Source organism: Ammospiza caudacuta, chromosome 5 (assembly GCF_027887145.1).
Source record: "Ammospiza caudacuta isolate bAmmCau1 chromosome 5, bAmmCau1.pri, whole genome shotgun sequence".
Classification (NCBI taxonomy): domain Eukaryota; kingdom Metazoa; phylum Chordata; class Aves; order Passeriformes; family Passerellidae; genus Ammospiza; species Ammospiza caudacuta.
Genome location: NC_080597.1, coordinates 77,760,921 through 77,776,182, shown reverse-complemented (window position 1 = coordinate 77,776,182; position 15,262 = coordinate 77,760,921). Strand labels below are relative to the sequence as shown.

Here is a 15,262-nt window from a genome sequence, read left to right as displayed (position 1 = left end):
TATGGGGTGGGGATGGTGGATGCCACCCCAATATAGGGTCGGGATGATGGATATCACACTGATATGGGGTCGGGGATGGTGGATGTCATCCCGATATGGGGTCGGGGTGCAGGACCCAGCCCCGGTGCGGGGGTGACAGTGACCCCACGGGACTCTCCCCAGGCGGGGGTGGGGTCTCTGTCCCTGGACCCTCTCCCAGAGGGGTCTTTGTCCTTGTTCCCTGTCTGTCTCCTCTCCCGGGGGATCTCTGTCCCCGTCCCCTGTCTGACCCTTCTCCGAGGAATGTCTCCCATCCCTGTGCCCGCTCTGTCCCCTCTGACAGATGGCCCCTGGTCCCCTGTCCGCTCTCCCGGGGTTCTCCTCGGTCCCTGTCCCCATCTTGTCCCCAGACCCCGTGCCCCTCCTGTCCTTTTTCCTGGGGTGTCCCCAGTCCCTGTCCGCGGTCCCTGTCCCCTCTCCCGGTGTGTCCCCTGTCCCTGTCCCCGTCCTGGCCCCCGGCCCGCGGGTGGCTCCGGGCTGGCGGCGCCGGGCGGGCGGTGCCGGTGCCGGTGGCGGCGGGCAGGGAGGGAGGGAGGGCGGGGACGGTGCCAGCGGTGCCAGCGGTGCCACCCGGGGCGCGGCGACCCCCAGGCGGGACACGGGCCAGGGGCTCTGCGCAGGCCCCGCCCGTGCCGCCGTGCCCCGCTGAGCACCCCCGTCACCGGGATGGGGACAGGGACCGGCACGGGTATGGGGACTGGCACGGATCACCGGGATGGGGACAGGGACCGGCACGGGTATGGGGACTGGCACGGATCACCGGGATGGGGACAGGGACCGGCACGGGTATGGGGACTGGCACGGATTACTGGGATGGGGACAGGGACAGGCACAGGGACGGGGACCGGCACGGATCACCGGGATGAGAGCGGATCTGGGGATGGGCGTGGAGCACCCGGATGGGCACGGATCTCTGGAACGGGAATGGAGCACCAGGATGGATACAGACATGGGTATGGATATGGGGATGGGCACGAGTACGGGGATGGGCACAGATCACTGGGATGGGCATGGATCATTGGGATGGAGATGGGCACAGATGACCGGGACAAACATGGGCACGGGCATGGATCACTGGGATGGGCACGGAGCTGGGAATGGCCATGGATCACTGAGATGGGCACAGATCACCAGGATGGGCATGGAGCTGGGGATGGGCACAGATCACTGGGATGGGGTCAGCCATAGATCACCAGGACAAGCACGGGCATGGGCATGGGGATGGGCACGGATCACTGGGATGGGCACGGACCTCAGAATGGCTACAGATCTCTGGGATGGGCATGGATCACCAGGATGGGCACGGAGCTGGGGATGGGCATAGATCTGTGGGACGGGCATGGATCATTTGGATGGATGGCCACAGATCCCCGGGATGGGGCTGGGTACGGACCACCGGGGTCACTGCCCTGGAGATGGCCCTTTTGATGCCTTCACTGGCCCTGGCTGGTAACCACCTGCCCCCACCGGGGACACCCCATGGATCCAGCCCTGGCTGCACCCCAGCATTCCATCCATGGATCCAGCCCTGGCTGCACCCCACGGATGCACCCCAGCATTCCATGGATGCACGCCACATTCCATGGATCCAGCCCTGGCTGCACCCCACGGCCACCCCCGGCGTCCCCCCCGTGGCACAGCGGGGTCACACCAAGAGCCTTTATTGGGAGCGGGCCCAGGGCAGCGCCCCTGGCCCCCCTGGCCCCCCCCATCACTTCCCGGCCGCGGGTTTGTCGAAGAGCGCCGCGAGGTCCAGCATGGCCTGGCGGATGTTGCGGCCGAAACGCTGCGAGTCCTGCGGGCAGCGCCGCTCAGAGCCCGCCCCGAGTGCCCAAAGGGACACCCGGACCCCCCGTGCCCACCCCGGGGCACCCCCGGGGCTGGGGGACCCCCAGAACAGCCGGCAGCCCGGTGGAATGGGGGACCGGGATGTGGGGAGGGTCCCAGGGATGGGGTGGGGATGGGGATGGGGTGGGGGTCCCACAGGGTGGATCGGGATGTGGGGAGGGTCCCAGGGATGGGGTGGGGGTCCCACAGGGTGGATCAGGATGTGGGAAGGGTCCCAGGGATGGGGTGGGGATGGGGTGGGGGTCCCACAGGGTGGATCGGGATGTGGGGAGGGTCCCAGGGATGGGGTGGGGGTCCCACAGGGTGGATTGGGATGTGGGGAGGGTCCCAGGGATGGGGTGGGGATGGGGTGGGGGTCCCACAGGGTGGATTGGGATGTGGGGAGGGTCCCAGAGGAGGGGACAGGGATGGTCTCACAGGAAGGGGTGGGGTGCAGGATGCAGCAGGGTCAATATCAGGGTCAGGGGTGTCCCAGACCCACAGGTGACCCCACAGGTGACCCCATGGATTGCAGTTCTGGTATAGCCCCCCCCCCCCCCCCACACCCCCCGTTCCCCCCTCACCGTCTCGGGGCTGGAGAACTTGCTGGACACGTGGAAGGTGATGAGGTTCTCCCCGGCAATGATGTAGGACACCCCATAGCCATCGTCTGCCACCTGCGGGGGGGGAGAGAGGGGCCATGGGGCACCTGGGGGCACCTGGGACCCACCTGGCGCACCCACCTGGGGGTTGTGGGGCCGGGCTGAACCCCCCGGGTCACCCCTGTGGGGCTGGGGGCTCCCGGCGTGGGGCACCCCCTGCCCGAACCCACGGGGGGGGGATGGAGTACAAGACCCCACGGGCCCCCCTGCACCCACTGCCCCCCTCCCGGTGCCGCCCTGTGCCCTCCCGGTGCCCCCCGGTGGTCCCGGGGCTCACGGGGCCGAAGCCGCCGCCGCAGGAGACGTGGTCGGGGAATTGCTCGAAGTCGAACATCTTGAGCTGCTGCTGCGGGGTCTGGCTGGTGGAGAGGCGCCAGGGCTCCGACAGCACCTGCGGGGACACTCGCTGCAGCCCGGGGCACCCCAGGGAGCCCCACTGCACCCCAGGGAGCCCCACTGCCCCACTACGCCCCATGCCACCCCCGCCCCAGAGCGGGACTCCATGTGCAGTGACACCGGGGAGGGTGGCAGTGCCCCCTTGTATCCCGCCGTGCCCTCCCGTGCCGCTCCCGGTGCCACACTGTGTCCCCCGTGCCCCCCTGCTCGCGTCCCACAGTGGCTCTGTGTGCTCCCCCGTGACGGCGCCTGTTCCCTCGTGTCCCTCAGCGCCACCCTTGGGTGCTGCTCCCCCCGTGCCCCTGTCCCGCGCTGACCTTGGCCAGGAAGGGGCTCTGCGTGCCCAGGTACCGGGACATCAGGTAGAGGCAGAAGAGGTGGCGGTCGATGCCCGCGCCCGTCATGGCGAGGCGATAGAGCTGCTGGTGCTTCTCTGCCGCGGCCTTGAACAGCTGCTGCCGCTCTGAGCGCTGCGGGAGAACCCCAAATTACAGCCAGACTGCACCCCAAACCTGACACCCCAAACCTGACACCCCAAACCTGACACCCCAAACCCGAACCCCAGCACAGCCCCCAGATCTGCACCTTGAACAGCTGCTGCTGCTCTGAGCACTGTGGGAGAACCCCAAATTACAGCCAAACTGCACCCCAAACCTGACACCCCAAACCTGACACCCCAAACCCGAACCCCAAACCCAAACCCCAGCACAGCCCCCAGATCTGCAGCTTGAACAGCTGCTGCCGCTCTGAGCGCTGCGGGAGAACCCCCAATTACAGCCAAACTGCACCCCAAACCTGACACCCCGAACCTGCACCCCAAACCTGAACCCTGATACAGCCCCCAGATCTGCACCTGGAACAGCTGCTGCCACTCCGAGCACTGGGGTGAACCCCAAATTACACCCAAACTGCACCCCAAACCTGAACCCAAAGAGGCACTCAGCACCCCGTGAGGGACAGGAACCTCTTTGAGGGATGGGGACATCCAAGAGGGACAGAAACTTCCATGAAGGATGGGGACCCCCAGGGGGGATGAGGACCCCCCGAGTGACAATCCCAGGAGGGTGTGGCGGTTCCCAGGCCAGCCCCGTGTCCCTGCCGGCGTCACTCACGCTGCTCCAGGGGTCGGCCATGCTGCGCACGAAGGCCGTGGCCTCGGAGGTGCAGGAGCGCACGGTCTCGGTGCGGCCCTCGCGGAACAGCCGCGTCATGGACGCCTCGTAGGTCAGGCAGAAGGAGCCCTTGTCCTGCGGGATGGCAGCGTGGGGACATGGGATGGGCCTGGCTCGTCCTGCTGCCTGACGCTGGTCACACCCACCTCGTCCTGGCCATGGCCCTGCCCAGATCCCGTCCTTCCCTGGTCCTGCACCATCCCATCCCATCCCATCCCATCCCATCCCATCCCATCCCACCCCGTCCCACCCCGTCCCGTCCCGTCCCGTCCCATCCCATCTCATCCCATCCCATCCCATCCCATCCCATCCCATTGTTATCCCATTCCATCCCGTGCCTATGCGGTTCTATCCCTATCCCTGTCCCATCCCATCCCAATCCCATCCCATCGATCCCATTGCACCCCATCCCATCCTTATCCCATCCCATCCCATCCCATCCCACCCCTACCCCATTCTATCCCTATCCCTGTCCTATCCCATCTACATCACCATTCCATACCTACCCTGCCCCATCTCAGCTCCCTCCTGCCCCATTCCCTCCCCATTCCCATTCCCACCCCATGGATCCTCTGCCATCCCATCCCATCCCATCCCATCATCCCATTACCCCGCCCCAGGCTCCCGTTCCCGTCCCTCACTCGGAAGTGAGCCAGCTGCAGGGCGATCTGGATGAAGGCGTCGGGGCTGGTGCGGCAGCGCTTGATGAGCCCCTTGCCGAAGGTGGTGAACGGGAAGCAGCAGAAATCCACGTCGTCGGCCAGCGCCCGCGCCACGCGCAGCGACGCCTCGATGGCCGCCACCCCCTGGGGACACCGCGTGGCGTGGCGTGGCGTGGCGTGGCGTGGCGTGGCGTGGCACCCTCACCTGAGCCTGTGCCCACACCTGAACCTGTACCCACACCCAAGCCACCCCCAGCGACCCCTCGATGGCCGCCACCCCCTGGGGACACCACAGCATGGCACGGCACAGCGTGGCACTGCATTCACCTGTGCCCTCACCCTCACCTGCAGCTGTCCCTGCCCCTGTCACCCACCTCGGGGGGGATGTTCCACTGCAGGCGCTGGGGGGGGGCCAGCTGCCACCTGGGGTCCCCCTTGCAGTGCCCGTCCTGGGTGTAGCCCAGCTGGAACTTGTCCGTGGCCAGCATGAACTGGGAGGGACAGGGGGCGGTGGGAAGGGGGCAATGACCCCCGGCTCCCCAAAAACCTCCTGCCCCCCAAAACCCCCGGCCCCCAAAACTCCCGGCCCCACAACTCCATAACTCCCAGCACCCCAATTCCACAATCCACCCAGACCCCAAATCCCCAGAACCCTCAATCCATGACTGCCCCAACCCCGAATTCCTGAGACCCCTGATCGCCCAGTTCTGTGCCCCCAGACCCCCAATCCCATGGGCCCCCAACCCTTCAGCTCCCCAAACACCAAATCCCCAAGCCCCCCGACCTCCCAATCCCGTGACCCTCCAACACCAAAATCCCCAAATCCCCAAATCCCCAAATCCCTTGGCCCCCCAGTTCCATGGTCCTCCACACCCCAAATCCCCAAGGCCGTGGTCCCTGACCCCCAATTCCATGGCCCCCAACCCTTGAGCTCCTCAAACTCCAAATCCCCAAGCCCCCCGACCTCCCAATCCCGTGACCCTCCAACACCCAAATCCCCAAATTCCCTGGCCCCCCAGTGCCATGGTCCCTCACACCCAAATCCCCCCAGTTCCATGGTCCCCTACACCCCAAATCCCCAAGGCCGTGGTCCCTGACCCCCAATTCCATGGCCCCCAACCCTTGAGCTCCTCAAACCCCAAATCCCCAAGCTCCTCAACCCCACAATCACCCCCGACCACCTGCAGCCCCCAAGCCCCTCAAATGCCCCTATCCCCAAAACCTCCCATCACCCCAACTCCCTGATCCCCCCAGCCCCCCAATCCCAAACCCTCAGGGCCCCCCCAGAATCCCGACCCTCACCCCACAGCCCCGGGCAGAACCCCCACATCTTCCCTCCATCCCCAAACGGGGGTCCCCAGCCTTGGGGTGCCTTATAGGGGTCCCCAACTGAGGGCTCCCAACCTGGCCAGGGGTCCCCAGACCTTGGGGCACCCCACGGGGTCCTGAGCCGAGGGTCCCCCTCAGGGGGTCCCCAGCCCTGGGGTGCCCCACTGGGGAGTTGCCCGTGCCAGGGGTGCCCCATTGGGGGTGTCCCCATCCGGGGGAGCCCCACTGGTGCCCCGGTACCTCCCAGAGGTGCCCCACAATGGGGGCGTCGGCCCAGGAGTGCTCGGCGTTGGCCCCGATCTTGCCGTTCTTGTAGACCACCACTGTGAAGGACTTGTCGAACCAGCTGCGGGCGGCACGGGGGGTTTGGGGCGGATTTGGGGGTGTTTAGGGGGTGTTTGGGGGGCACTGGGGGGCAGAGGGTACCGGGAGGGAGAGGGCAGGGGGCACGAGTGGGGGGTGAGAGCAAGGGGGGGATTTGGGGGATGGCAGGGGAGGGTGGGGAGTTTGGGACATCTGGGAGGGTTTTGGGGTCCCCACAGCTGGTGGGAGCAGCAGGGATGGGGTGCTGAGGGGCCCGATGGTGCTGGGGGGTCTGGGAATGGATCTGGGTCTGGGATTGTAGGATGGGGGTGCAGAGGGTGCTGGCGGGAGGTTTGGGGTCCCAGCAGGCTTTTGGGGTGCCCATCGGTCACAGCAGTGCAGTAGGGACTTGGTGATGGGGTCTGGTGGGGCTGGGGATGATGTGAGGGGGTTCAAAAGGTCTGGGAGGGTGTCTCGGGGGTGTCTTTGGGGTGCACACAGTCAGAGCAGTGTCTGTGCAGCAGGGACTGGGCTGGGTGGGATTTTGGGGTGTTTGGAGTGTCTGTGGGTATTTGTGGGTACCAGGGGCAGGTTTTGGGGTGTTTTGGGGTGTGCACCGGTCGCAGCAGCGTCTGTGCAGCATGGACTGGGCTGGGTGAGGGTTTGGGGTGTCTGGTGGTGTTTGTGGGTGTCTGTGGGTGTTTGGGATGCAGCTTTGGGGTCCTGGAGGTGTTTTGGGGTGCTCACCAGTCATAGCAGTGGCCGTGCAGCTGTGACTGGGCTGGGCAGGTGTTTGGAGTGTCTGTAGGTACTGAGGGCAGGTTTTGGGGTGTCCTGTCTCACGCACCAGTCATAGCAGCGGCCGCGCAGCAGGGACTGGGCTGGGGGGGTGTTTGGGGTGTGTGGGGTGTCTGTGGGTACCAAGGGCAGGTTTTGGGGTGTCCTGTCTCACGCACCGGTCGTAGCAGCGGCCGCGCAGCAGGGACTGGGCTGGGTGGGTTTTGGGGTGTCTGTGGGTACCAGGGGCAGGTTTTGGGGTCACGCACCGGTCGTAGCAGCGGCCGTGCAGCAGGGACTTGGCGTAGGCGTCCATGCAGCCGGGCTGGGCGGGCTCCTGGCCGTGCTCCTCCTCGTCCAGCGTGAGGAAGAAGGCGGCGCGCTCGATGGCGTCCAGGGACGCCCTGTTGGGGCCGCGGCGGAAGAACCGCGCCCGCGCCTCGGCCCACGGCACCCTGGGCAGTGCTGGTCAGCCAGGGGCCCCCCAAACCCCACGCACCCCGCCCTGAACCCCACCCTGGGCAGCCACGGTCAGCGAGGGGCACCCCAAACCCCACGCACCCCGCCCTGAACCCCACCCTGGGCAGTGCTGGTCAGCGAGGGGCACCCCAAACCCCACGCACCCCGCCCTGGGTGGCACCGGGGCCATCGAGGACCCCTCTGAGCCCCCCACCCGTGAGGGGTGTCCCGTGTCCCTGTGCGAGACTGGGGACAGGGATGGGGGACAGAGATGGGGAAAGGACGCCCTGGTGGTCCAGGGTTCCCAACACTCCCAGTGTTCCCAGTATCCCCAGTGTGCCCATCGCTCCCAGAGTTCCCAGGAGCCCATTATGCCCAGCATCCCCAGTATTCCCAGTATGGCCATTGCTCCCATTGTTCCCAGTGTTCCCGGTGTTCTCAGGTGCCTGGCATTTCCAGTATGCCCAGCATGCCCGTTATTCCCGAAGTTTCCAGGTGCCCAGTGTCCCCAGTATCCCCATCATTCCCAGTGTCCTGGTATTCCCAGAGTTCTCGGGTGCCCAGCATCCCAGTATGCCCAACATTCCCATTATTCCCAGAGTCCCTGGCATTTCTAGGTGCCCAGTGCCTCCACTTTTCCCGGAATTCCCAGTATTCCCATTATGTCCATTATTCCCATTATTCCCAGAGCTCCCAGGTACCCAGTGTCCCCAGTATCCCCATTATTCCCACTGTTCCCAGAGTTCCAAGTATACCCAACATCCCCATTATTCCCAGAGTTCCCAGTATTTCCAGGTGCCCATTATCCCCAGTATTCCCATTATACACATTATTCCCAGTGACCCTGGAGTTCCCAGGTGCCCAGTGTCCCCACTATTATTCCCATTGTTCCCGGAGTCCCCAGAGTCCCCAGCATCCCAGTACGCCCAACACCCCGTCATTCCCGTTGTTCCCGGTGCCTCGCACCTTTCCCCGGCCGTGAGCGCCGCCAGCCGCTCCTCTCCGGGCTGCGGGGGCGAGGGGTCCTCCAGGATCCTCTGGAATTGCATCTCCAGGTCGGCGGGCGGCAGCACCTGCCCCCCGTAGTAGAGCCACACCTTGTAGTAGCGGCCCTTGTGGTACACGGCCAGGTGTTTGCTGTCGGTCAGGTGCAGCAGCGTGTCTGGGGGGGCACGGGGGGGGTCAAGGCCAGGCCGGCGGGACCCCGGGGACGCCCCCCGGGCCCGGTGCCGCCGCCTCCCGGGCCGTACCCGTCTCCTTTCCCGGGATGCGGGTGGTGTTGAACATGCGCTCCATCTGGTACGAGCACATGGGCACCACGCCCAGCGCCATCATCTGGGGAGGGGGACACGGCTCAGGGGGGCTCGGGGGGGGGCGGCGTGCCCAGCTCTGCCCAGCTCTGCCGCTGCCACCCCCGCTCCGAGCCCCCCGACAGCCCCGGGTGACGCCGCCCTGCTCCTGTCGCACGGAGCTCTCCCTGCGCTCCCGGGACCCCCAAATCCCCCAAATCCATGGGATCCCCACAGCTCCCCCAGCCCCACGGGACCCCCAAATCCATGGGATCCCCACAGCTCCCCCAGCCCCACGGGACCCCCAAATCCATGGGACCCCACAGCTCCCCCAGCCCCACAGGACCCCCAAATCCATGGGATTCCCACAGCTCCTCCAGCCCCACAGGACCCCCAAATCCATGGGATCCCCACAGCTCCCCCAGCCCCACGGGACCCCCAGGATCCCCAAATCCATGGGATCCCCACCCCACAGCTCCCCCAGCCCCGCAGGACCCCCAAATCCATGGGATCCCCACAGCTCCTCCAGCCCCACAGGACCCCCAAATCCATGGGATTCCCACAGCTCCCCCAGCCCCACGGGACCCCCAGGATCCCCCCATCCCCCTGGGACCCCCCAGCCCCCTGGGAACCCCCCAAACCTCCATCCCCCTGGGACCCCCCAGCTTCCCCAGCCCCATGGGAGCCTCTGGACCCCCAGGCTCGTGGACCCCCCCCAACCCTAAAGAATCCTAAAGAATCCCCCAGCCCCCCCCAACCCCATGGGACCCTCTGGAGCCCCCAGACCCATGGCACCCTCTGAGTCCCTTCAACCCTAAAGAACCTCCCAGTCCCATGGGACTCCCCCAGTTTCCAGTCCCCTTGGTCCCCCCCAGCCCCATGGGGCCCCCCTGGGACCCCCAACCCCATGGGACCCCCTCCCAGCTCCATTGGGGCCCCCCAGTCCCCCCTCACCGGGGTGATCTGCCCCCATTCCAGCTGCTGCCGGTACAACGGGACAACGCTGACCCCACCCCTCCGGGACCCCCAGGACCCCCCAGCCCTGTGGGACCCCCTGGACGCCCCCAAGCCCCCGGGCCCTCTCACCGGGGGGATCTCACCCCGGTCCAGCCGCCGGCGGTAGAGCATCATGGAGTGCACCACGTTGGCCGCCCGCGCAGCCTGGACGCGGCTGGGGGTCACGTACAGGAAATCCTGGGGACAGGGGACACGCCGCGTGTGGCGGGGGGTGCCGGGGGATCCCCGGCGGGGTTTGGGGGTCCCCAGGCCCCCCTCCAGACCTTACCATGGCGTAGTAGTTGCTGTTGACCATGAGGGGGCTGCGGCCGCGCAGGTAAATGTACTCCTCCCACCAGTCACTGACCTGCAGGAACGGGGACGGGGACAGGGACACGGGACACGGGACAGGGGATGGGGACAAGGGACCGGGACAGGGGACAGGGGATGGGGACAGGGAGAGGGGTAGGGGATGGGGACAGGGGACAGCGGGGGAAAGAGAGCACAGGGACAGGGATGCGGAGAGGGAACCGAGAAAGGCCACAGGGAGGGTGACATGGGATAGGAGACAGGGACAAGGACAAGGGATAGGGGACACGGGATAGGGGACAGGGTAAAGGGTCAGGGAACAGTGACAGGGAACAAGGGATAGGGGACAGGAACGGGGATGGGGACAGGGATAGGAATATGAACAGGAATGGGGGACAGGGAGAGGGGACAGGGACAAGGGTTAGGAGGCAGGGACAAGGGCAGGAGACAGGGGAAGGGACAGAAACGGGGGACAGTGACGGGGGACAGCATCCTCTGCCCCTACTGCTCCAGCCAGGACACCCAGGAGATCCCAAATCCCTCCTCATGCTGCCGGGAGGGGACACCAGTTCTGGGGTCACCACCCCAAAGGCCGCGGGGTCCCCATGTCCCCGGGCGTCCCCACACTCACATAGTTGGTTGTCCACCAGGACTTGAGGCGCAGGTACCGCTGCAGCCGCGGCGCCGTCTTCTCCTGGAACTCCTTGGCCAGCGCCTCCATCTCCCGGAATTTGTCATCGTCCAGGAGCGGCCGCACCGACTCCAGGTACTGCGGGGAGGGGACACGGGTGACACCCCATCATTGCCACCGCCACTGCGGGCACCCCTCGGGTCCCAGCCCCGCGGGGACAGCGTACCCGGGCGATGGTGGCTTTCACGGGCGGCACTGGCAGCGTGGGGAGGGAGCTCTGGAAGCTGTACAGGAGGGGCTTGCGGATGGACATGATCTTCACCAACGCCTGCGGGAGCAGCGGCAGAGGCAGGAGGAGGAGGAGGGATGGGGTGAGGATGCACAGCTCCCACAGCTCCCAAAAAAATCCAGCACCCACAGCTCCCACGGCACCCAAAGCTCCTGCACCAGCCACAGGTCCCACGGCTCCCACAGCTCCCAAAAATCTCCAGGTATCCATGGCTCCCAAAAAATCCACGGCTACCAAAACCTCCACAGCTCACAAAGCTCCCCGAGTTTCCAAAGCTCCCACAGCACCCACAGCTCCTACACCAGTCACAGCTCCCACAGTTCCCAGAGCATCCCCATCTCCCATAGCTCCAACAGCTCCCTGAGTTCCCACAGCTCCCGTGGTTCCCACATCTCCAAAGGTTTCCCTGGCAGCCACAACTCCAACAGCTCCCACAACTCCATGGCATCTGTGGCTCCCACAGCTCCCACAGCTCCCAAAACTCTCAAAGCTCCCACTTCTCCCTCAGTTCCCAAAGCTCCCACATCTCCCAAAGCTCCCATAGCTCAAACAGCTCCCATGGGATCCATGGCACCCAAAGCTCCCAAACCAGCCACAGCTCCCAGAGCTCCCACAACTCCAACAACTTCCACAACTCCATGGCATCTGTGGCTCCCACGGCACCCAAAATTCCCAAAGCTCCCACACCAGCCAGAGCTCCCACAACTCCAACAGCCCCCACAGTTCCCAAAGCTTCCACATCTCCCACAGTTCCCTCAGTTCCCACAGTTCCATCAGTTCCCAAAGCCCCCACATCTCCCACAGTTCACAAAGCTCCCACATCTCCCACAGTTCCATCAGTTCCCAAAGCTCCCACATCTCCCGCAGTTCCCAAAGCTCCCACATCTCCCACAGTTCCATCAGTTCCCAAAGCTTCCACATCTCCCACAGTTCCCTCAGTTCCCACAGTTCCATCAGTTCCCAAAGCCCCCACATCTCCCACATCTCCCAAAGCCCCCACATCTCCCGCACTTCCCTCAGTTCCCAAAGCTCCCACATCTCCCGCAGTTCCCAAAGCCCCCACATCTCCCAAAGCCCCCACATGTCCCGCATGTCCCAGTGCGGTGTTGCTCACCATCCAGACGCGGGTGCTGCGGCTCACGCGCCCGTGGGGCTCGAACATCCAGCCGTGGTAGGAGAGCAGCAGGCGGAGCAGCCTCCGGAAGAGCAGCACGGCCGCCAGCCAGGCCCCCGTGGAGAACACCACGGTGCTGACCACGGTCTGCACATGGGGGGTCAGCGCCTCGCTGGCGACACGGGGGGGACACGGCCTCAGCGGTGGGGACAGCGCGGGTGGCAGCCCCGGAGCGTCCCCAGGCTGGGCTGCGTCCCTGGTGGCGCTGCCAGGGAATGTCCCCAGGTGGGGCTGTGCCTGTGGAGTGGGACCCACGGGGATGTGCCTGCGTGGGGTGCCTTGAGGGACACCCCCAAATGGAGATGCCACAGGTCTCCTGCACTTTCTAGGGGTCGGGGTCCCTCCGTGGGGTGGGACTCCTTGAGGGACACCCCCAAATGGAAACCTCCCGCACCTTCTGGGGGCTGGGGTCCCTCTGCGGGACAGGGCCGTGCCGTGGCTGGGACCCCTTGAGGGACACCCCCAAATGGGGCGGGGATGTGCAGGGTGGAGCCCCCAGGGCTGTCCCGGTCGCCACGGCCACGCCGGGTCTGGGGTCTCTCCCCGGAACGCTGCCGGGGGGCCATGCAGGTCGCGGCTGTCCCCACCACGGGCCGTCCTCGCTGGCCGTGCCGGTGTCCCGGCCGTGTCCCGCGTCCCGCTCACCTGCGGGGCAGCCAGTGCTGGATGCGGGCGATGAGCCCCAGGGACGGATCCACGTGGCAGTAGCAGGAGCCGGCCGTGGCCATCACCACCACCATCCAGCTGGAGGGCGACGCGGGGTACACGCCGGTCAGGAAGCTGTTCTGTGGGCACAGCGGGGTCACGGGGGCGCACGGGGGTGGCACCGGAGGGGGCGCGGGCGGCCGAGCCCACCTTGGCGCGGACCAGGCGCTTCTTCCATGAGTGCACGACGGCCAGGTAGAGCTGGCGCACGGCCTCGCGGCTCAGCTGGAAGCCCAAGCCCTCGGGGGTGACCGTGAACTGGAAGGCCACGGCCTGGTGAGCTTCCGCCATCCTGGGGCCCGGCCGGTGACACCTGCGGGGGACACGGGGGCGGTGGGCGCGGGCACGGGCCGGGGGGCGGAGGGGACAGCGGTGCCCTGCCGGTGTGCCCGGGGCGGCGCCAGCCCCCGGGAGCCCCGGCCGCGTCACGGCGGTGTCACGGCGGCGTCACGTGGCGCTGGCCCGGTGCCCACTGAGGGAAGGGTCAGCGCTGGCACCGCCGCCAGCGCGGCCCCGGAGGGGACAGCCGGGAGGACAGCCCGGCCCCTGCCCCCGCCCGTGGCACACCCTGTCCCCTGCCCGTGTCCCCTGCCCCGTGTCCCCTGCGGGACATAGCTGGGGTGCCACCAAGTCCCCGTGTCACCACGAGTGTCGCTGGAGACCCCCCTGCTCTGGGGGTGCCGCAAAGCCCCCCCAGCTCTGGGACTCCGCTGTGTGGGCACAGCCAGGGCCGAGCCCGGGGGCGGCGGGGGGTGACCCCCCCTGGCCCCAACACGGGCACCTTTCCCACGGCGGCCTTGGGCTGAGGGCGACAGCCGGGACCCGATCGCAGCGGGGCTGCTGTGCCCTCTGCACCGCGTGGTGTCACCACCCCGCGCCCCATGGCACCCCCATGGCACCCCACTGTGTCACCAGGCCTGGCACGGCACCGATGGCACCCCACGGCACGGCCTGGCCTGGCACGGCGCACCTGGGCACTAAACCACATCCCCAGCCCTGCAGGGCGCCGGGGCACTGCCACTGCCCGGGTGTGTGTCACCGCCCTGTGTCACCGCCCTGTGTCACCCGCAGGGCACAGTGGCACTGCCACTGCCCGGGTGTGTGTCACCGCTCTGTGTCACCCGCAGGGCACAGTGGCACTGCCACTGCCCGGGTGTGTGTCACCGCCCTGTGTCACCGCCCTGTGTCACCCGCAGGGCACAGTGGCACTGCCACTGCCCGGGTGTGTGTCACCGCTCTGTGTCACCCGCAGGGCACAGTGGCACTGCCACTGCCCGGGTGTGTGTCACCGCCCTGTGTCACCCGCAGGGCACAGTGGCCCGGCCCGGCCCGCCCTGTCCCGCGTGTCCCCGCGGCGGGTGGCACCGGGGCCACTCCCGCCGTGTCCCCCGCCCCGCCCAAGGTCACCGCGGCTCCGGGGCCGGGATGCGCAGCCCCGGGATGGCCCCGCCCGTTGCCCCCGCGTGGGGCCGGGCCCCGCTCCGGGACCCCCGCAGGTGACACCGCCAGGGGACCCTCGGAGGGGACCCCCGGACTCGCGGGGGGCGCGGGGGTCGCTCCGCACGGACACGCGTGGAGCCGGCACCGGGCGCGGCGGCACGGGAGGGACCGGGGGGGCTGTGCCGGTACCGGGGGTGACCCCGCGCTGCCGCCGCCGCCCCCGCGGGGCTCCCCGCGCGCGGGTCCCGTCGCGCCCCCTCCCCGGGCCCGGTACCTGCGTGGGCAGCGCGGGGGCCGCGGCTCCGCGGGACGACGGCTCCTGCGGCCGCGGCGGCCGCCAGCCGGTAACCGGACACCGGCGGGGCCGGGCGGGACCGGAGCCGCTCCGCCCCCGGGGGGACCGCGACACCCGGGGGGACCCCGACACACCGGGACGGCAGCGGCAGCGCGGGGGGACCCGGATACCCGGCGTCCCGGGGGACAGCGACATCCCGGGAATGCGACAGGAATCCCCGGGACAAGGACCCCGACATCCCCCGGGTCACCGTCCGGGACAGGAATGGACATCCCGGGACAGAACGGGCATTCCCGGGATGGGGCGTTATCCACAGCCCGGGCCACGGAGCGTCACCCTGGGGGACAGCGGGGACACCGGGGGACACCGACATCCCGGGGGGATGGATCCACGTCCCGAGACAGTGACCCGCATCAGCGACAGGAACGCACATCAGGGACAGGGACACATCCCGGGACACATACACGGGACAGGGACACGCGGACCGGGACAGGGACCCGGGACAGGG

General features: G+C 67.5%; 1 protein-coding gene across 1 annotated transcript; it reads right to left on the bottom strand.

The window, feature by feature from the left end:
* Positions 1-1,684: 1,684 nt before the first annotated feature.
* Positions 1,685-14,788, bottom strand: CPT1B (carnitine palmitoyltransferase 1B). The gene is made up of 19 exons (XM_058806152.1): positions 14,734-14,788; positions 13,170-13,332; positions 12,960-13,099; positions 12,255-12,426; positions 11,078-11,179; positions 10,852-10,989; positions 10,201-10,278; positions 10,002-10,109; positions 8,877-8,961; positions 8,593-8,788; positions 7,437-7,622; positions 6,328-6,433; positions 5,133-5,249; positions 4,738-4,902; positions 4,037-4,171; positions 3,242-3,394; positions 2,806-2,919; positions 2,451-2,543; positions 1,685-1,834 (listed from the first exon to the last, which is right to left on the bottom strand). The coding sequence occupies exons 2-19, from the start codon at positions 13,308-13,310 to the stop codon at positions 1,751-1,753; spliced, it is 2,313 nt and encodes a 770-aa protein (XP_058662135.1). The 5' UTR covers positions 13,311-13,332; positions 14,734-14,788; the 3' UTR covers positions 1,685-1,750.
* Positions 14,789-15,262: the final 474 nt, after the last annotated feature.